The following is a 22,326-nucleotide window of genomic DNA, read 5'->3' as shown; positions in this document are numbered from 1 at the left end:
GCCAGTGCAAAGTCTATTTCTGACCGAAAAACATCAATATTTTACTTGAAATGTCACAACACTTCATGTTGTGCTGTAAGGGACATTGACACCCGTTTGTCGGAGTTACATCTGGACATTCTATTAACACCGATGATTACTTGTTTGTTTAATGCATGTTTTCTATACGATTTCACGAAAACCTCGGGCTGCGAGTCTAAAGTTGGCTGTACTTAGAGCGATATACGGGCCCAGTAAGCGTGAACTCGGAGCAGGTACACTGTATATTAATATATCTATAACCTTTCCAGTTGAGGTTATATCAAACAACAGGCTAATTACTCTGATAATGAATCTATTTTCAGTACAGAAGATGACGCGTTTGAAAGTTCCATCATCGTTCACGGTGCTCATGCCGCGGTATAGAATGTGTCCGTTTATATCTATTGATCTGCCTTACAACGTATTAGATTCTGTGCATCGACCCAGGTTATAATTACCTGAAGCTGCTTTTGAAAAGGCCACGGAGATGTGTTAGTATATGTGGGACTTCTATATCGGAGGCAGTTGGGTACCCTAGGGGTTAAAGCGTTCTCTCGTCACGACGAAGCCCGGATTCGATTCCCCAAAAGGAGGAATATGTGGAGCCCATTGTTAGTTCTATTGATATATGTGGACTTTTGTTAAAAGTGCCATACTCACTACTTCATCTAACGAGATAGAAAGGTTTTATATATACTATTCAAAAGAAGTAAAAGAAGACTTTTGTTCATATGACTAAGGTTAATCTGTCGTGGCTGGCGGGTATTGCCACACACAACATTTCAATTGTGGGTGTTCTTTAACTTGTTTTGAGTAGTATATTTGAGTAAACTGGCCTTTTTCATAAACTAAACCAGATCCGTGTGCGTGCTATTTTACGCCGCATTCAGGCACGACTAGTGTAAATACCAATGTTTGGGCCGGATCAGGCACAATATGCATCAGTTAGTGCTACATTTGAGAGGACTAACGTTCATACTTTATATAACGACAGTGAATATGCTTTATAGTTAGGACACACTTTTTAAAATTGTTTCACGGATTTATTTACAGGAAAATACCTGTCGGTAGGTTGGGAAAAAAGCAATTTCGTTTATTTTTTGTTTTCTGCTCCACTGCAAGTCGGCTGGTATAAACATACATATGGTTTAATGTGGGAGAAGACTGCAACTCGGCTGGTATAAACATACATATGGTTTAATGTGGGAGAAGAGACTGCAACTCGGCTGTTGCTCGAAGCAATGCCAACATGAGGAATCAAGTGGGAATACGATTGTGCATCTATGCATGCTATACATTTCAGGAATACAACAAACTTAATTTGACTCATGTTTAATATGACAACTTTACTGGGCCCTTGGTTAGAAAATATGTTTTGTGTAAAAATATGCCATCAGCTTAACGGCGGGATGAAAAAGGAGAAAACATTCTGAATGTTTTCTTTCCATTTCAACAAAATTTACAGTCGGTGGATCCGTAAAGCAAGTCAAACATTGTGCGGCCTCTGGGGTTATGCAATAGGGCTGTTACATCGCACTTCATGGGAGAAACTTCCGGTTCCGGAGTCATCAGCGATGATCACCGAATTCGGGGCTCCCCCTGATCCCCATAAACTCTTAGACCCCATACATGGCTCTTGGGGGAGCGGTCGGGTAGCTTAGTGGTTAAAGCGTTCGCTCGTCACGCCGAAGACCCGGGTTCGATTCCCGACATGGGTACAATGTGTGAAGCCCATTTCTGGTGTCCCTCGCCGTGATATTGCTGCCGGAATATTGCTAAAAGCGGCGTAAAACCATACTCACTCACTCATGGCTCTTGGGGCATCTTCTTTCCTGATCCTGAACAAAAATTCCAAACCATCTGCTGACACCTCTGTTATTCAGTTGTTTGTTGTTTTACGCCGCACTCAGCAATATTCCAGCTATATGACAGCGGTCTGTAAGTAATCGAGTCTTGACTAGCCTTTCCAGTGATTGACATCATGAACATCGATCTACGCAATTGGGATACGATGACATGCATCAACCAGGTCACGGGTGTTGTCATTCAGGAATATACATAGAGAAGAGGATATTAACTTATGGTGAGTGAGTGAGTGAGTGAGTGAGTGAGTGAGTGAGTGAGTGAGTGAGTGAGTTTGGTTTTACGCCGCTTTAAACAGTATTCCAGTTATATCACGGCGTGTCAGCTTAATGTGAGAGGAAAGCCCGAAGTGATGCAGGTCTCAGACGTTTACCATTTCGGTGAAACCCGCGACCCCGGGTTACTGATTGTTTGTTTAACGCCATGCTCAACAATAGTCCAGCTATGTTACGTCTGCTTGTTGATAATCGAGTCTGGACCAGACAATCCAGGGATTCACATCATGAGCATCTATCTACTCAGTTGGGATACGATGTCACCTTTTATGGTGTGCCATGATTCTCTTATGTACTTTGTTACACGGTGGTTATTTGCTGATGACATGCATCAACCAAGTCAGCGAGTCTCACCAACCGACATCGTTAGTCGCCTCTTACGACAATCATAGTCGCCTTTTACGGCAAGCATGGGTTGCTGAAGACCTATTCTACCCCGGATGTTCAGGGGTCACACAGGGTACTGGCACATATAGGATACGCACCACTGCACATCGTACTGTACGACAGCGGTGACATTGCTTGTAAATAATGATAGCAAGCGACCTGAGCGACAAGGTATGCAGAGTTACTTCCCTTCCATACAGTGTGCCTGTTGGAGTTGGTTACACACAGCCAACTGTCTCCCATGGAGTTCTTTTGTGACGTTATATTTACAAAAATAATAGTTACGCCTTCCACAGCCAAACGATGTACATATAAGTACTGCCTGGCATTAAACTTTCGATAACATCGCAAATTGTGGCTGGTTTGTCCCATTCGTGACCAACTCGTGACAAGCCGAATCTTCTTACAGGTCACGGAAAGGGGCGAGTGGTGACGAATGGGTTTGTCCAGCTCCATTTCCAAGTACAGGAAGCTAACCACACCAATCCCAGTTCCGCACCAAATGTCACCTACTTGAAAATATTGTTGACATTCTCCTGTGTCAAGTTGGGTATTCATGTTAAACTGTGGCATGGTATCTCAGTGGGCTAGCACTATAAGTACAAGCAGCCATACACACGCAGGCGCGCGCGCGCACACACACACACACACACACACACACACGTGCATGCACGTCGCTATATATGTGCAATAATCCATTTCACCTCACCTCATCAGGCAATAAGTACACTGCCTGAACATTTACTCCGACTGAAATGTTCAGTCAATATACATACTGCCTGAAAAATGAGACTGGATTTTAGAAAGATTGACTGAAACGAATAAGACTCCTTAATGTATTTTCATTTTAATTTGGATCTATTTTCATCTTACGATGATGAAAGTAACTTCTGTAACTAATTATAAATGTTTACACAATGAATTGATTGGTTCTTGAGTGAATGAGTCAATATACATACCGATTATACACACTGACTTTAATAATATACATTGTTATAACAGTGCCTACTTCACATGGAATTTGTATGTTTAAACCAATCGAAAGGATTTAAAAAGTACAATCAAAGAATATGTTATAACGATATACATATTATGTGTTGTTTCTATAATATACTACTTGGCACAGGTGGCCCAGTCGTCTAAGGCGCCGAGATTCGCTGTGCAGAGTTGCGTCCCTTGGGCACGCCAGAAACCTATGATTGTGGGTTCGAATCCCGGTTCGCCCCGATTATGTTTCTAGGTTTGTCAGCACCATACCCGTGCTCATGGGTTTCACCGAAGTGGTAAACGTCTGAGACCTGCATCACTTCGGGCTTTCCTCCCACATTAAGCTGACACGCAGCGATATAACTGAAATACTGTTAAAGCGGCGTTAAACCAAACTCACTCACTCACTCACTTTGATATACTACATTGCATTGTAACAATAGGGTCACGACGTGCAACAGCTGATGTGAACAAGGTCATTTAGTCAGCCTTGTCCATCGGTTTTTCGGTGAACATCAAGAAAAGTAATATTCACAGGCTGCAGGAGAAAGAAAAAACGTAATTAACAGTCACAATAATACCCCCGCATCAAAAATATGTTTTGAAGGAGCTTTATAACTATACAATTACCGCGCGAGTAGGGGAGACATAATCATATATGCTATCAAGTAGCTGTTACAGTAGATGGCGAAATTCATTACAGAGTAATAATTCATTGAACTGAACTATTTACAAGAAACGTGCATAATACAGTGAAATCCCGTTACCGTTCCGAGTAGAGTCGTCCGGGTTAGCATGTGTCCGGATGAACGAATCATGGGGGCGTAGTATGCTTGTAAACACCCCCCCACCCCCCACACCCCCCACCCACCACCCCCCACACACACACCCACACACACCCCCCACCCACCCACCCCCCTATAAGTAGTCCGGACACACGCCGGCGCAGTGATGACTCAGTATCAGCAGCCATAATAATAACCCCAATACACGTGGTCCTTAAGCATCATCGGTCGCGGAGAGTAGTTGGATGGGTGACCGCGACCGGCAGATTGACCCTTGAGAGTTTCTAGAGCTTCGAAATATGCCTCTGTTCACCCAACAGTAAAATGGGTACCCGGCGGCAGGATGAGATAGTATCGCGCCTGCTAACCTTCTAGCGCCTGACGAGCAGTTTGGGTTGTATACTCCCCAGGGTGCTGAGAATGAAAGTAGACTGGTATTGGTCGATTTTTTAGCGCTTCTTACAGTCACATAAAAATAAATCGGAGTAGCCTCCCATTAAATAGACGCTTTGCAACTTAAAGTAAGTGATAGAGTGAGTGAGTGAGCGTGGATTTACGCCATTATTAGCAATGTGCTATCAACGTCACGTCGAGGAACAACATTCATTGTACCCATGTGGAAAATCGAACCCGTGCCTTCCTCGGTGAGAGAGCGATTTCACCAGTGGGTTTCCCCTGCACACGCTACAGTGAATACGGAGCGATTCCAGTCATGCTGCACCCGTACATTGATGATAGAAAAACAGGGATTTCGTATCAAATAGTACTATCATAGACAAGGGAGAGAGGGCTGCTCGATGCTTATACGACAAGTGAGAGGGATAGAGATTATATAGATATATCAACACACGTAGATGCATTAAGGGCAATGAAATATAGATAGTAGGAAAGCTCGACAGCCAGCCAGACACCAGGACATACCCTGGCACGCACGCACGCACGCACGCACGCACGCACGCACACACACACAGAGGCAGATAGACACACAAAAAAACCGCACAAACATACGGACAGGCAGGCAGACGTAAAGACACACACATATACAGATATACGGACTAACACACACAAAAATACCGACATACATACCGACAAACAAACACATGGACGGACATACGGACACAAACACACACACCCAAGCAGACAGACACACTCATAGACATACAGACACGTGCAGAGATACAGATAAGACTAAAAAATACAAAAAATACATTTGTGATGTAAATATTGTAGATGGTGATGGTATTGTGTTCGTTCAAATGTTAGCAACTGTTTCTCCTTGCTTTTAGCATGCCCAGTCAGTAATATCCCGAATGTAAATGGCCATGAGTTGTTTTTCCTTATGTATTTTACGTGACTTTTAATAATCTAATCTTTATAACATACAACCGGAAATAGTTGAAAACCTTTATTTTCATATGTCCCGAATTTCGGGGAAATATCCACACTGGACTGTCATATATTGAGGATATCAGGTGTTCTCGAAAAGGTGAGCGTATCCTGCCCCACCGGCGGCAACCGTCACAAACACATGCAAAGGCAAGTCAATTGTTCATCTGAAAAATATAACACGGCGAAATTACTCATTCCTGGAAAGCACAAATGGACGTGTGCCAAAATGATGACAAGAATCCGTTCATAAATAATAATTGTGACCTGTTGACAAGAAAGGATTTTAACCATTTGGTAATAGTCAATTTGACACCCTCAATTTTCATTAAGAGATGACATTGAACAGCTCACGAAATGTGTTCTAAGACATGAATCAGCCAGTTCTACATGTTTGTAATTACACAGGTTCATAACACGGCTAGACGTAAAACTATGGCAGAAAATACATCAAGGGTATTTATCGACATACATGTAAAATGTAGATATTATACACTTGACAGTCGAAGATTATTTAGAATTAAGGTTTGTAGAATATATTCAACGCAAACACGATATGTACGGTATTTCAGTCTTCTGTACTAATATACGACGCTTAAGTGGCACAGGTCGTCGCATGGGTTTCGTGAAGGCACACCGATGGTTATAATATAGAAGAAACGGATCAAGGAAGTAACACTTCTCTTCAGAGTTGCAGATGTTGAACCGAAGACTTCTGCGCATCATAATACGTACAAGGTTAATGGATGCCGAAAGCGTTGCTCATTTCATGTGCTTACGAATGACTATCAAAAAGTAATACTACCAGATGTTCGCGAAAAAATTAGCATATCCTTCCTATCCAATGGTCAATATAGAGAATTGCATCGGACATCACTGTGGTAACTGGAACGTCAAGTGTGGACATGAAATGTAGACACCAAATGCCGGTGCTGCTGGAATATTGCTCGACATAAAGGATGGTTAACTATTTGATAGCTGAAGTCACTTCCCTTGTCATACAGACTTGTGGAGAATGCTTAGTCACTCTGAATAGTTATGCATATATCTAAATATGAAACAGATGAGGCGGCTTCACTGGTCTCTTGTATTTCTAGCTGAGGTGGGTAAATCACCGGAAAGCAATATACAATGTGATCGTTATTAAACGATATCAGATAATAGATGTACCTGAAGCTTAAGTTAAACTTAAATTTCGATTCATATGAGTGAGTGAGTATGGTTTTACGTCGCTTTTAGCAATATTCCAGCAATATTACGGCGGGGACACCAGAAATTGGCTTCACACATTGTACCCATGTCGGGAATCGAACCCGGCGTGACGAGCTAACGCTTTGACCACTAGGCTACCCGACCGCCCATATGCTTAAAGAAACAACTCAGCAAACAGCGGGGGCACAGTTGGTATCCATTGGGATGCTACTTCCTGCCTACATGTCCTAACCCCCATTTCACACATTGTTTTCTCAGTAGTGAGTGAGTGAGTATGGTTTTACGCCGCTTTTAGCAATATTCCAGCAATATCACGGCGGGGGACACCAGAAATGGGCTTCACACATTGTACCCATGTCGGGAATCGAACCCGGGTCTGATCCGTGATGAGCCAACGCTTTAACCATTAGGCTAACCGACCACGGCTGGGGCAGAATGGGTTTATTTCATATGTTTCCTCCCCATTATGTTCCATATTTGAAGGTCCTTCGAATCCCGGTTCGCCCCGATTATGTTTCTAGGTTTGTCAGCACCATACCCGTGCTCGTGGGTTTCACCGAAGTGGTAAGCGTCTGAGCGGCGTTAAACCCAACTCACTCACTCACCATATTTGAAGAACTTACGAAGGTTGCTATTATCGACAATGGAGAAGTCACCTGTTCTTACATGACCTACATGTTCGTAGCAGTATGATAAGTCTTGGCAGCTACAATTAGTGGAATGTACATCATGAGCTGCCAAGTCCGGACAACAACATGGATGATATGGTGTTCGTAAAGAAAACTGAAACCGTTGGTGGTTCTTGAAATATGATACATTGTAGGACATTTAAGGAACTGCCGTTTTGTGTGATAATGTAGCTTAAGTTTAAAAGCAATAGTTTTCCTAAGTAGTTTGATTTCATTCAATGACAAAAAGTGAAGTCTTGTACTCAGTACTGTCCCAAAGGGCAATATATTTCCCTAATCAGTAGTATCATTTGGTACTTAGCATCGTGGCCGCATCCTCGTCTTTAAGTGGGATGCCGGAAACATGTTCAATACATTAAGTAAATTATTCCTTCATACCATGGGCGATGGGTTAGCCTAGTTGTTGAAGTGTTCGCTTGTCACACCGAAAATCCGGGTTTGATTCCCTACATGGGTACAATATGTGAACCCATTTCTGGTTCCCGCTCCGTGAAAGGGCTGGGGTATTGCTAAAAGCGGCGTACCCCTTCACCCCTTCCTTGTAGTCAATGTCGTTAACCGATCACCGCTTTAGACGCCGAATACAAGGCATATTGGGACTTATGCAAATACAGTGTGGTGCCTCATCGTGGTTAGTATAACATCTCCAGGGTAAGTAACTATGGTTTCGCGGAGCTTTTAGAAACATTGTAACAATGGCACAGCGAGGGGTATCTAAAATAACGTCACAGCGTACTCATTATGGGAATCGAACCTTTATAAATATATGACAAATTTGTCCCCCATCGCCCCTAATGTGCACATCAATCAAGACAAGGAGAAAAAGTAATTTTTTATTTCAGAAAATAAAACAACACAAAGAACACACAATATTCATTACAACATGAAGTGACATACATAAAAGCAAAATCGTAAAAAAGGAGTTTAAGGCAAGAAATAACATCATGGATTTTGCTGACATTACCTTACCCTGGCAAAATATGACATTGAACAACGTCAATGTATATAATAGTTTCTACGTTTGGTATATTACCCTGTTTAACCTAAAATACATGTTTTACCCATTACGAAGAGAATGGTATGTATACAACAATCAATGTACACCAGTAGATACAAATCGCCACCCAACACGGCTTGTATGAAGGGCAGTTTTCGAAGGTTACTCACAATAATAACGAAAATAAAAAAAAATAAACAAGGCCGACCAATACAATTGGATTCGATAAAACAAGACAAAAACAATTTTAGTGTTAATTTTAAACCTTTTCTGCACAGCTGTGTTGTGAAAAATAAAAACATGTCAACAACCGCTGTCACATAGCTGGATTATTGCTGAGTGCGGCGTTAAACAACAAACAAACAAAAAATGTCAACAATAAAACTTTAACAAAAATCGCCTCATGACCTTCACAGCAACCTTGAGGGATGATGCATGGGACAAAGAAACAAAACTTTATAAAAAAAAATTTTGAAACGAAAACAATAATTTTGGTATCAAAATAAGGCCCTTTCATTATTCTCACAAAGTGGAAATTAACAGAAAAGTGGTTTTAACAATTGGTGCCACGTCCTTTTCTACCCGTCCACAGGAAGGTCTTACTGGCTTGGCCTAAAGAAACAGTCATATCTCTCTGGATATGGGATAACATATTGATACGGTTTCCTATATATCACAGACATTCACACACAAAACCCAGACCGGTTATACACCTTTTACATAGTTATTCGCATTATGACTATTCACTCATTATGATTGACATTCACTTCGGCATTCACATACATATAATACAATTACTCAATGATGATGAATAATAAGACTCTAGGGAAACCGGTATCATATTCAGTTTTCTTTGTGCATCCCGATAAAAATCGTTTTGGTATTTCTTTAGATCTAGCCTTGCAACGGCTACTGTTTGTTTTATCGTCGGAAAATGAAATATTAAACGATAGTAAATTCTGGCTATGACGAGGTCGCATATAAACCGAATAGTCGGTGATTTCGAAATCGTACCAAATCCATCTGGACTGGAAAATAACATTCCTGGTAATGTGAAGACGAACTTCGGATAAAAAAGGGATTTTTTTCGGATTTGTTTGTGTATATTCGATGCCAGATGTGGGTGAGTGAGTGAGTTGGGTTTTTTGCCACTTTGAACAGCAAGCCAGTTATATCACGGCGTGTTGGAGAAACGGTGCGGGTCTCGGACGTTTACCACTTTGAGCACTGGTATCGGGGAGAGCCCGGAATCGAACCCACAATTATTGGCTTCTGACGTGCCAAAGGGACGCAACTCTCATAAGAAGCCACAATGCAGACGTGAGGGCCATGCTGTGCAACCATGTGTTTCGTTAGTATAGATTCAGTATAAACCATAGACGGCTAGTAATACTAGGATACAAATACTCTTTAGCGTTTGTTTCTTACATTTAACACGGAGAGAACGGCAAATGATGATACAATCTGCAGAAATACATCACCTAAAGCAATATGAAAAATACATGAATTATATATACTACTCAACTTTCGATGAGGTTATATAGGTTTCATTAGGTTGTAGCTGTATCACTAGGGGTACATGTTCTTTTATGTGCGTTAGGTTTTATACTTCGAGTTTGAGGCGAGTGGCATAAAACCTAACGAGGGACGCATAAAACCACATGTACCCTGAATGATACTGATACAACGAATTTATCTTGCCGACAGGTTATAATCTGCTGTTCGATTGACTCGAAAAATGCTTGTGGCTGTTTGCTTCGTGGCGGGGTATATAGGATTTAGACTTCCGCCCAGAAATATATATCTCAAAGGAGGGATCGTAGTATTTTATCAAGATCACGTGAACCATCATTCTGGCATGGAGGTATGGTAATATATGTTTTACTCTTACATATACAACATTTAAATTTAGTATGACGTGGAATGATATGAATGTGCCTATCAAAAGTTGAGTGGTAAGTGTGAGTGGTTTTTAGCTACAGCGCATTTAATGGGCGAGCACTTTAGAACATTCATGAATGATATAGTATTTTTACATGCTTGAAAATAATGTAACGTTTACAATCAAAGCGAAACAGCAACACTTAACAGCGAACCGACAAAATATATGTATTGGTGCTAACAATCACAGAAATAATTTACTGTCCATGATTATTTAAAGTATTTGACAAACGTTTGAGGCTTAAATGGTGCTGGGAAAAAATATTACACCACGACCAAAATATATAAATCTTAACTCATTCTCAACAACACAAGAAGATATTGCTAACGGCTTATTGTTTCCAGTCAAACCACGCAGGGGCATGGTCCTCGAAATTCTTGTGCTCGTCAGTCCCAGAAACCAACACGGTGGTGGCGAACTTCCGGGGACGAGTCTCGTCTACGATTGGATAAGTTGTCGTTGCTATGTAACGGATAACGAAGCCACAGCGACGTCGGTCTGATTTGTTGGCCTGACTGCCGTGCACGATGTGGCCGTGGTGGAGGGACATCTGGCCAGCTTTGAGTGGACAGTGGACGGACTTTGTTGCGTCATACAAGTGGGGTGGGATCTCTTGATTGGATGTGAGCAAGTTACCCTTGGTATCTGTTTGGTCGTGCTGCAGGATTCCGCTCTTGTGGGTTGCTGGGAATGAATGAAAAAAGGTTACTTTTGTTTTCCATCACGTATGTCTGTGAAGGGCAACCGTTATTCTTCAGCAGGTCTTGCTTTTGGTTGGGTAATGTTAAATCTGCAGGGACAGATTCTAATTTTTTTAATACGTAGATCGTGTTTTGTATTAGCATCAGATGGGGCGATGTTGAACATTAACAAAAGGGAAATCACAGCATTTTTGGCGGCTACAATAGTTTCATGAGATTATGAGAGTAGATGGCGACGCACAAAAGTCAACGACAAAATCAGAAACGTCATGATTGATGGCGCGCGTCAAAAAAATATTACAAAAGTACAAACGGAGTATGAACCATAATTTAAAATAGTTGAACGTAAACACCTTTCTGTCATAATCCACACTTGTCTGCTACTTATATAGTTACTGGCACGGTAGGGCAAGATTGACGTATCTCCGAGAAAATTTTACTGTTCAAATATTTATATGGAATTTGTTAAGCCAGTCTCTACCTGGAATGACGATCATGCAGCCGTTCTCCACGTCAGCATCGTCGACAGCCAGCCACACGCTGACCACGTCTCCCTCGACGCCCCAGTACCTGCAAGTTGTCAGTGGCCAGTCATGGGTCTATGACTTTTACACGGCATTAAGTGTTTGCCGGGTATCACAGTGTGTTCTACAAAGGTGTACTGGTGGAAATATCATTGAATCAATCATCTAAATATGACAATTGAAAACTCGAAGTGACGCCTTTTCTGTAAAATAGTCAATAACAGAGTTGTATATGTATTCAGATACAGATTATAATAGACGGGTCTGAGATCGGAGACCGATCTGCCGCCAGATGAATCTCGAAAGAGACGTGTAATTTACTACTTCCGTCCTACTCCGTTGGCGCATGCGCACAGAAAGACAGTGTTTTCGTTTGTCTGTCGATGTGAACTCGAGAATAAAAAAACCAACACTTGTCGCATCTTCTGTATATAACAACCAATAACTAAACCTAACTTTGGAAATGATCCCTAAAGGCGGTCAAATATGCAGGAGTTATATTTATGTCTGATTTAGCTCACCTTACATCCTGATGCCAAGCAACGAAGGCCTCCGAGCCGTCCTTCTGGGGTACTTCTTCGTTGGGGTATTTACAGATGAACCTCGAGTCAAGCAGGATGAGGTTGGAGCCCAGGATCTCCTTTAAAGGCTTAAGGACGGAGGGTTTAGTGGCCACCTTCAGCACCCAGGGGTGTTCCACGTGAACGTTGTGCAGGTTGTACTGGGCGTTCTCCTTGCCTGCAATTGTTTTTGTTATCATTATTTAATTCAATTAGCAGGATATTATTATTATTATTATCATCATTATTATTATTATTATCATTATTATTATTATTATTATCATTATTATTATTATTATCATCATTATTATTATTATCATCATTATTATTATCATTATTATTATTATAATTATTATTATTTACAGATTAAAATAAAATATGCAGCAAAGAGTGTTTGGGTGATCCTGGCACAGTCAGGCTGGTTAGGCTCATCATCAGCTCAGGGCCCTTGCCCCCCCCCCCCCCCCCCCCCTACACGCAGCCCAGAGAGCGATTGGGACTTCTCCCAGGAAGCGCTGCCTAGTCAAACCCACCCAGACCTTTTCGGAGAATGTGAAGATTCCCCAACACTGCAGCCTTCTGCATTACCCAGATTGTCAGAAAGGCTGTTTATAAGATCTTGGTACGCCCTGGAACCATCAATTTCGTAGGGGCGATATCCCGCAAATGCTGCATACATTTGACGGCATTGGTACAAGCAAACCATTTGAGGATTCGAACATTGTCGAAGTCGGAAAAGAGGTAAGTGGCACTCTGACACTCCGGCACACGCCAATTTCGTCAAAACGGACCAATGAAAGATCAAATTATTAATTACATTATATAATTCTCATGTGTACTGTATTTATAAAGTGGATTCGAGTAGGCTTGAACTAAATGACTCGGTGGTATGAGAAATCATAGAGCCCGACATCGCTGCGCGCAGCTATTATTATTATTATGATTATGATTATTATTATTATTTAATTCTATTGGCAGGATAGTACAAATTAGTACGGTGAAACCCATTAATAAGCACGGGTTTGGTGCAAACGTCAGAACGCGGATCACAATGGGGGGAAATGTGGAACTTGGACTCATGATCACCGGATCCTGGTGTGGTTAAGGGTCATAACTCTGCACTGCGATGCACCAAATCCTCATGACCGTCTGTGCCTTGACACTCGGTTCAGACACAATACAAAACAATAACACGAGGTTGAAACAAATTCACTTAAACAAATCAGTTTGATTACAATGTGCCCACCATCTGTTTCACGTAGCATTTAGTCATTCCCAGCAATATCGCTTCTGGGGTCACCCAAAATGGGCTTCACACATTGTGGATACTTGGGGAATAGATCCTGGGCCTTTGGCTTGACGAGCGAACGCTTTATCCCCCGCCCCCGTCCACAACACGAGTCGGATATTTGTTAAAGTGGTACATTGATCACAAGATTCTGTTCTGATCTAATGGTGAGTGAGTGAGTGAGTGAGTGAGTGAGTGAGTGAGTGAGTGAGTCGGATATTTGTTAAAGTGGTACATTGATCACAAGATTCTGTTCTGATCTAATGGTGAGTGAGTGAGTGAGTGAGTGAGTGAGTGAGTGCGTGAGTGAGTGAGTGAGTGAGTAAGTGTGGTTTCACGCCACTATACGGGTCCCACTATAAACACTCGAGTAAACTAGGGTTTAAACGAACTCAAAGGGATCACTAATTTCAGTTCGTTATAACCGTAGTTCGTTATAAGCATATATACAGCATATATACAACAAATGGCCGGAACCAAAAATAAATTCGTTATATCCGTCTGTTCGTTATTAGCGTGTTCGTTATAAACGTAGTTAACTGTATTACGAATTCCCGTATTCGGGCGTGACGAGTAAACCCAAGCTGACCCACTGCCCATAAATCACGGTGAAAACCACATTTCTAAATAACGATAAAAGTTGTTTTCAGAATGTTGCTTTTCAGAGTTTGAGGAAATATTATGAACTTCCTCAGCACATCCCAACTGTTTTCAAAGCCTTCTTCCGACATTTGACCTTTACATAACTGACAACAGTGAAACTGCTTTCAACACTCACACTAAAGTAAACCCCAGCCGGAAGAGAATCCATTTCTCTATGTGAACAAAGACAATAGACACTGCAAACACGAAAACGTCTTTTTTTCCGTATTTGGTCATTGGACGGAAAAACGACTAAAAATTCATTAAAATTGATTAATTGGTTAGCGTCTAGAAAGTGTCCGGAGAAGCGTCGAGTTTTCAAGGGTAAAATGGACGGAAAAACGATGCTTTTTGCTCCGCCTTGTACAACTGTTAACGGCCAATCAGATGGCGCTGGTCCCCCCGACGCACGTGATGCCCAAGGCTTCCTTTCGGAAGCATCAGGTTTCGTTTTTCTGGCATGCCTTGCTCTAGTATCTGTCGCGCGCAGTGTAGCGAGATTTGCTGATTAGTCAGTTTTAGGATATGTAACATGTTAATGGAATTCAGACACGCGCCAAGAAGTCAAACCAAACCATGTTACCAAGTTTATTGAGATAACATATCCCTCCTCTATGCACAGTTACCTCTATCGGATAATGGGTTGTGTTTCATTTAGTTATAACAGTAACTAATTTTGTAATGTGAAGTTTACACGATATAAAGCTTTTCCATAGGACGAGAGGTGGGTCACATGGCGTTTTTCACGTGACTGTATTCTTGAAATTACGTAAACACTGACTACTCCCACATTCCTGGGGAAAACCCTGGAATTCCCTAATACGAATTCATACAGAAGCGTTGTTTCTCATCATTTAGACCCTTTAATTTTGAACGTAGCGTCTTAGCATACTCTGGGATAAGTCATAAAGTTTGGTTGCATGCCCGTTTAAGGATACCCTCGCTACAACCCATCCTAGAGAAAAGAAGAAGAAAAAACCCCAAAAAATCCAAACTATCGTAGTGACAATCTACAGCAATCTATGAATTTACCTTAGTATCTATTTGACACATCTTTACAATCACCTTTCAATGATCGGCCAATTGATCAGTGATGACAAAGGCTTGAAAATCGCCACAGGTTAATTAACAACTTCGGAAATATCTCCTGTCACGTTTATCGTGTCGGCCATTTTGACGTCTTGTACTTGATGTAAATGTATTACGACGCCCTGTCATTGTGATTGACTTACTGAGATAGTTCTTAACAGGCCTTCTCATCTAATGAGGATGTTTTTTTGGAATACATTTCTTGAAAACAAACTAATACAGATGCTCCTCGCTTTTTGGGGAATTATTTTATTCCGGAATGGCCTATTAAAGCTAATAGTAAATCAAGGCACCATGCGTGTATATGATCTGTTATTATATGTGTTTAACAAATACGGTTTGGGTCGTTTATAAAATACACTGACGCAAGTATATTCTAATCAAATCAATTGGATAATTGAATATGCTTTATTTTACATATTACATAACATCACTACACAAAATTTGGACAGTTGCAGTAACACACTACGGTGATCGCATTAAACACCACTTTGAACAGTATTTCAGTTATATCACGGTGTATCAGACTGATGTGGGATAAAAATCCGAAGTGGTTCAGGCCATCCAACGGGTGTTCGCGAAAAGGTGATCGTATCCTGCCACACAGGTGGCACCCGTCACAAACACATGCAAGGACAAGTCAATTGTTCACCTGAACCTGAACACACAATGATGCCCGTCCTCACTATTACCGAGCATGTAAATTATATTGTCCGTCAAAAACATGGACGAGTATAAACAATAGGTTCCTACAGGTTATACATGTCATACATTTGACAAAATGTATTGACTCATGACATTATTGTTAATCACAGCGTATAGTCTCGGCATGCAGATGAACTCATTACCCATCCCATTATTGATAATTCTTCTTGAAGAGCTATAGCGCATTTTTACATTTTATCTTTAAATTGGCATGTTAGACTTCTATTGTCGCGTTGTCGTATTGTCGCATTGACGCCCTTACAAAACAAGCAAAACGTGTCAAAATTAACCAAAGCGCGACAATTCGACAACGCGATATTTTGGCCATTTGTCGCATCGTCGCGTTGTCGCATTGTCGCTCTTTGAATAATCTTTTTCTATATTTTACAAAAGGGCGACAATGCCGTAACGCGACATTTTCAATGTCAAAATATGTCTCGTTGTCGCATTGTCGCCCCATCACAAATGTGTATAAAAGGCGTAAAGTTCAGTTAATGTTACAGTTAGGGAGCGGTAACCAAGTTGTATCTGTCTAAACCTTCCAGCACATTGTACATATCCTTCGTATGAGCACTGTATATATTGCGCACTATGTTTCCACAATGTGAAGCTTCAACTGTAAATTGTTCATTTTCATTATGCAATATTATGTATAACTGTATGTAGGGAGAAGGCGGTAATAAGTGCTGCACTTGTGCCCAATCCCTTTGTCTTTTTGGACAATACAATATGTATAATAATAATAATAAATATAGCTGCAAAGCAGCAATGGTGGGCTCCAAGCTATACTGTGCACAAACGTCCATGTTCAAAGCCTCAAAGGGTTTCCTTGTACCAAATCCCTCAAATTTAGGCACCACTTGTAGGGTATCGCCGCTACGAAATTGTTGTGTGCCGGGGTGTCCAAGTCTGTTTGAAAGCATTTCATGCAGTGGATTCAGAGGAGATAGTATTTGAAGACAGGTACCCAAAAAACCTGTGAAAACCTTAAATCCAATATGGCTGCCAAACCATGTGACCAATGACCAAAGTCAAAGAACAAACGATGTCAAGAAACTGAAGCAGCAGATACATACAAGGTTTGAAAGTAAACGGACAAACGGTTGTGGAGCAGCAGGGCAAAATATATCGTCCAAAAATACTTGTTTTTCATTTATCTGCCCTTGTCCGTTGGGCCTATGGCCTTGTGTTTTTTGGGGGAATCTAGTACTCAAAGGTCTCCATACACACACAAAATTTGAACAAAATCGGGCTAGTGGTTATTTTGCTAGCGCTGGTACAAAAATCGGCGGAATAATAAATAATAATAAATATAGCTGTATAGCAGCAATGGCGGGATCCAAGCTATACTGTGCACAAACATCCATGTTCGAAGCCTCGAAGGGTTTCCGTGAACCAAATCCGTCAAATGTAGGCACTACTTGCAGGGTATCGCCGCTACAAAATTGGCGTGTGCCGGAGTGTCCAAGTCTGTTCTTACCCCATTTCCGACCTCGGACATGTTCGAATCCATTTAAGGTTTGCTTGTACCAATTCCGTAAAGAAATAGTCACCGGAAATCACCACAACGAAATTGGCGTATTCCAGGGGTGTCCCAAATATTAATCAAATATTACCACCAAAGGAGTTACTTTAGCAGGCAACCAAAAACAAACAATAAGATGCATATGGCACACTAACTTCATGAAAACTTTCAATAGTTTCTGTGGAGAACCTTACAAGATATGATCTTCAAAGTAGAGTTTCAGTGAAAAAAATGATCAAAATCAAAATCCAATAAAAAATATCCAAAATCGGCTAACAGAGTTTGATGTGCTATGTAAGGACTCTATTCTCAGAAAGTGTGAACACATTTCATGCAATGGATTCAGAATAGTATGCATTTAAAAACAGGTACCCAAAAGACACTGTGAAAACCTTGAATCCAATATGGCTGCCAAACCACGTGACCAATGACCAAAGTCAAAGAACATAAAATGTCAAGCACCCAAAACAGCAGACACATCTAAAGTTTGAAAGTAATTAGACAAGCGGTTGCGGAGCAATAGGGCTAAATATAACTTTAAAAATTGCTTATTTTTCAGTTATCTGCTCTTGGTCTTTGGGCCTACGGCCTTGGAATTTGTGTGTTATCTGGTACATAAGTATCTGGATACACATACACAATTTGAATGGAATCGAGACAGTGGTTAATATGCTAGCTCTGGTACAAAAATCGGCGGAATAATCATAATATTAAATCGAACGAGAGCACTGGGACTCTTCAGCTTTTCGGCTTGGTGACTCTTTAGGCTGTAACTTCTTTGTCAGTTGAGCTCCATTCAAATGGATGAGCGTTCTGAGTTCGTCAGGGCCCCGGTTTTATGTCGTATTGCTGAGATAAAGTGCTAAACCTGTTTCCGACCTCGTCCATGTTCGAATCCTGAAATGGTTTGCCTGTACCAACGCCGTCAAATGTAATGAACCGCTTGTCAGACATCCCCACATGTGTCCCAGTGTGTTCTTAACCCATGTTTGACTTCGACCATGTTCGAATCCTCAAATGGTTTGCCTGTACCATCGCCGTCAAATGTAATGAACTGCTTGTGAGACATCACCACATATGTCCCAGTGTGTTCTTAACCCATGTTTGTCTCCGACCATGTTCGAATCCGCATATGGTTTGCTTGTACCAACTCATGCAAAAGATAGTCACCGTTTGCAGGACATCACCACTACGAAATTGGTGTGTGCCAGGTTACCCAGTGTGTTCTAAACCCATTTACCACCAAGACAATGTTCGAATCCCGATAATCGCCTCTTAAGACAAGCATGGGTTGCTGAAGACCAGTTCTAACCCTCATCTTCAAGGGTAGTATTCATACTGCAAAAGACACTTGACGGTCAAAGGGAAATAACCCTAGGTTTTCTGAGCGATGTATTCGGTATTTTGTCAATATTACCACCAAGCGGTGTTACTTTTAGCATGCAACCAAGAACAAAATATCATGTACATATGTCCGACTAACTTATTGTGAACTTTCAATGGTTTCTGTGGAGAACCTTACAAGATATGATCTTTGTATAAAGTAAAAATTCGGTGAAAGCAATCATCAAAATCAAAATACAGTAGCGCCGTCACCAAGAAAGATATCCAAAAACGGCTATGGCAATTTGTTGTGTTCTGTATGGAGACAATTCTCAGGAAGATTGAAAGCATTCCATGCAGTGGATTCAGAGGAGATAGTATTTGAAGACAGGTGCCCCAAAAACCCTGTGAAAACCTTAAATGCAATATGGCCGCAACTAAATATGATATCCAAAAACGGCTATGGCAATTTGTTGTGTTCTGTATGGAGACAATTCTCAGAAAGTTTGAAAGCATTCCATGCAGTGGATTCAGAGGAGATAGTATTTGAAGACAGGTGCCCCAAAAACCCTGTGAAAACCTTAAATCCAATATGGCTGCCAAACCATGTGACCAATGACCAAAGTCAAAGAACAAACAATGTCAAGGAACTAAAGCAGCAGATACATACAAGGTTTGAAAGTAAACGGACAAACGGTTGTGGAGCAGCAGGGCAAAATATATCGTCCAAAAATACTTGTTTTTCAGTTATCTGCCCTTGTCCTTTGGGCCTATGGCCTCGAGTTTTGGGGGGAATCTAGTACTCAAAGGTCTCCATACACACACAAAATTTGAACAAAATCGGGCTAGTGGTTATTTTGCTAGCGCTGGTACAAAAATCGGCGGAATAACAAATAAAAATCATAATAAATAATTAATCGAACGATTACAATAGGGCTTCCAGCCTTTCGGCTTGGAGCCCTAATAAATAATAAATCGAACGATTACATTAGGGCTTCCAGCCTTTCGGCTTGGAGCCCTAAATAATAAATCGAACGATTACAATAGGGCTTCCAGCCTTTCGGCTTGGAGCCCTAATAATAATAAATAATAAATCGAACGATTACAATAGGGCTTCCAGCCTTTCGGCTTGGAGCCCTAATAAATAATAAATCGAACGATTACAATAGGGCTTCCAGCCTTTCGGCTTGGAGCCCAAATAATAAATCGAACGGTTACAATAGGGCTTCCAGCCTTTCGGCTTGGAGCCCTAATAATAATAAATAATAAATCGAACGATTACAATAGGGCTTCCAGCCTTTCGGCTTGGAGCCCTAATAAATAATAAATCGAACGATTACAATAGGGCTTCCAGCCTTTCGGCTTGGGGCCCTAATAATGAATCGAACGATTACAATAGGGCTTCCAGCCTTTCAGCTTGGAGCCCTAATAAGCAACCAATGTATTATGATCAGGGTCCATTGGTATCCCTTCAGCAAGTTCGAATCATGTCCTAACACATCTGTTTTGGCATGTATCACGCGCTATACAGTCGAACCTCGCTTATCCGGACAATTGCTTTTGCTAAAATGTTGTCCGGATAAACGAGTTTTTGGATATCTGAATACCTTGTTAACTGACCAGAAGTCCTTCCCCTACCTCAATTCTACCGAGGCATATGTGAAATGAATGGCAAAAATATGATTTATGAAGGATTGACCAATTACTAATAAAATACGTTGTGCTGTACAGACTAACACAGCATGCTGTGACAGCGCACTGAATTATTGAAACGACTGAATGCATATGTAGCCTAGTTTAGACTATGCACTTGTTTTGTATACAGATGTGACTGCGAGGTTAGGGCAACCTGACACACATGAGCATTAATAGCCATGTTTACCGCTACCAGTTGACTGCCCAGATTGAACTCTTTCATGTGTGAAAAATGTTCAATATCTTAATAAGTTATATCACTGAACACTGGTCAAGGTGTATTCAGTAAACAAGGATCTGAGGGGCTGTATTTCCTTCATCGAACACACGCTGCGTTCATCACAGTTTGTGACTTTCTAATCTAATTGGGAATCATGCAGTTGCTAGGCTTACGGATACTAACGAACAAGCACTTGTATGGCAGGTAGGTTTTGTTAAGATTTGTTATCTTGTCTCTCTACCCTCTACTTCCTTAATCACAATTTAAATCCTAAATAGACTTTCGGGCCTAACACTGTGGCAATTTTAGACCCTCTGTTTCTGTATTTATTTGAGCTCATTTTCCCTAATGTTTACATCATCTCATAAGACTAAGTCATCAATGATGTCAAAGCTGTCTGACATGTTTCTTATGAACAGTTTATGAAGCTAAACAATATCCAAGTGACTTAAGCACAAAAATATGCGCTATCCATTTGATCGACGTTTATATGTGATTTTTGTTTAGATTTTAGATTTTTAGAATCGCAAAATAGCCGTGAAAGTTACTGAATCTCAGTGATGACACCAGTTGTTCGCGAAAAGGGTAAGCATGTCCTGCCCTACAACTAGCACCCGCCATTCACACAAACCAAGTCTTATCGTCCCTTGGTATAAGTTGAATAACACTTAAAGCATAGCCATTATCTTCGCACAAAACCAAATTTCAACCGGATATCAATTCCATTTTATAAAAACTTACCAATACTTTTTTCAAAGTCATTGAAATTCTTTCGCAGATCCAGCGTCTCTTCTTCGTTGAGAACGGACAGACCGCATATGTAGCCGTTAGTGTCGAAAAATTCGGCCACGTTTTTAACATCGGTCATCGTTAGTTGTTCAGTCGGCCGCTTGTTAACGCAGTGATATGGATTTGACAGTTGTTGTGTGCTAGATTGCTAGATCGCTGTATTTATAGGAGACTAACCGGAAGGTACAGCCACGCCTTCATATCTGGATACGATTGGACTGCAGTGGTGCAAACATACTTCTTTTTCAAATACCTCTATGTTTGGGTCACCTTGTGACGTGGGGCAATGCGATTCCCCTTTTTTAAAACCCTCCGCCTCTGAATGACCATTTCTAGATGTCTTTCGTCTTCTTTGATTTGATTGGTGGAACCGGCGTACGTGATTAGGAACCGTTTGACTATGTGACACCTTGAAGGGCAAGGTGTACTTGTGACCAGCGTCCGAACTGACCCTTCAATCCCCTTGAAGGAATGAAAGCAGGAAGCATTGAGGCATGTTAGAATCCAGTCGACATAATACCCAACTGTGGGGGTAACTAAGTTTAAAGTTATTTCAATCCCTTGACGTAGAGAGAAGGAAATAGAGGAAGGGAGAGACAGAGACACTGACAACTAGCTACAGTCAGTCATAACCGTGGTAAAGACGGGGAATCTGTCAAAACTGTAAAATGTACATGGATGTGTATATGAAATACATTAAAGTTTGGGTAAGGTCTAGTCT

The 22,326-nt window shown here is 41.2% G+C and overlaps 1 protein-coding gene across 1 annotated transcript; it reads right to left on the bottom strand.

Annotated features, from left to right (window-relative positions):
- Positions 1 to 8,425: 8,425 nt before the first annotated feature.
- LOC124112778 (phytanoyl-CoA dioxygenase domain-containing protein 1-like) lies at positions 8,426 to 21,922 on the bottom strand. Its single transcript, XM_046472918.2, has 4 exons — positions 21,558 to 21,922; positions 12,291 to 12,507; positions 11,727 to 11,815; positions 8,426 to 11,228 (listed from the first exon to the last, which is right to left on the bottom strand). Exons 1-4 carry the CDS (start codon positions 21,682 to 21,684, stop codon positions 10,876 to 10,878), a joined length of 786 nt encoding a protein of 261 aa, XP_046328874.1. The 5' UTR covers positions 21,685 to 21,922; the 3' UTR covers positions 8,426 to 10,875.
- Between the last annotated feature and the right edge of the window lie 404 nt (positions 21,923 to 22,326).

Source organism: Haliotis rufescens, unplaced genomic scaffold, assembly GCF_023055435.1.
Source record: "Haliotis rufescens isolate VD_foot unplaced genomic scaffold, xgHalRufe1.0.p SCAF_2, whole genome shotgun sequence".
Lineage (NCBI taxonomy): Eukaryota > Metazoa > Mollusca > Gastropoda > Lepetellida > Haliotidae > Haliotis > Haliotis rufescens.
The sequence above is the reverse complement of the archived record's forward strand: the minus strand, read 5'-3'. Positions and strand labels throughout refer to the sequence as shown.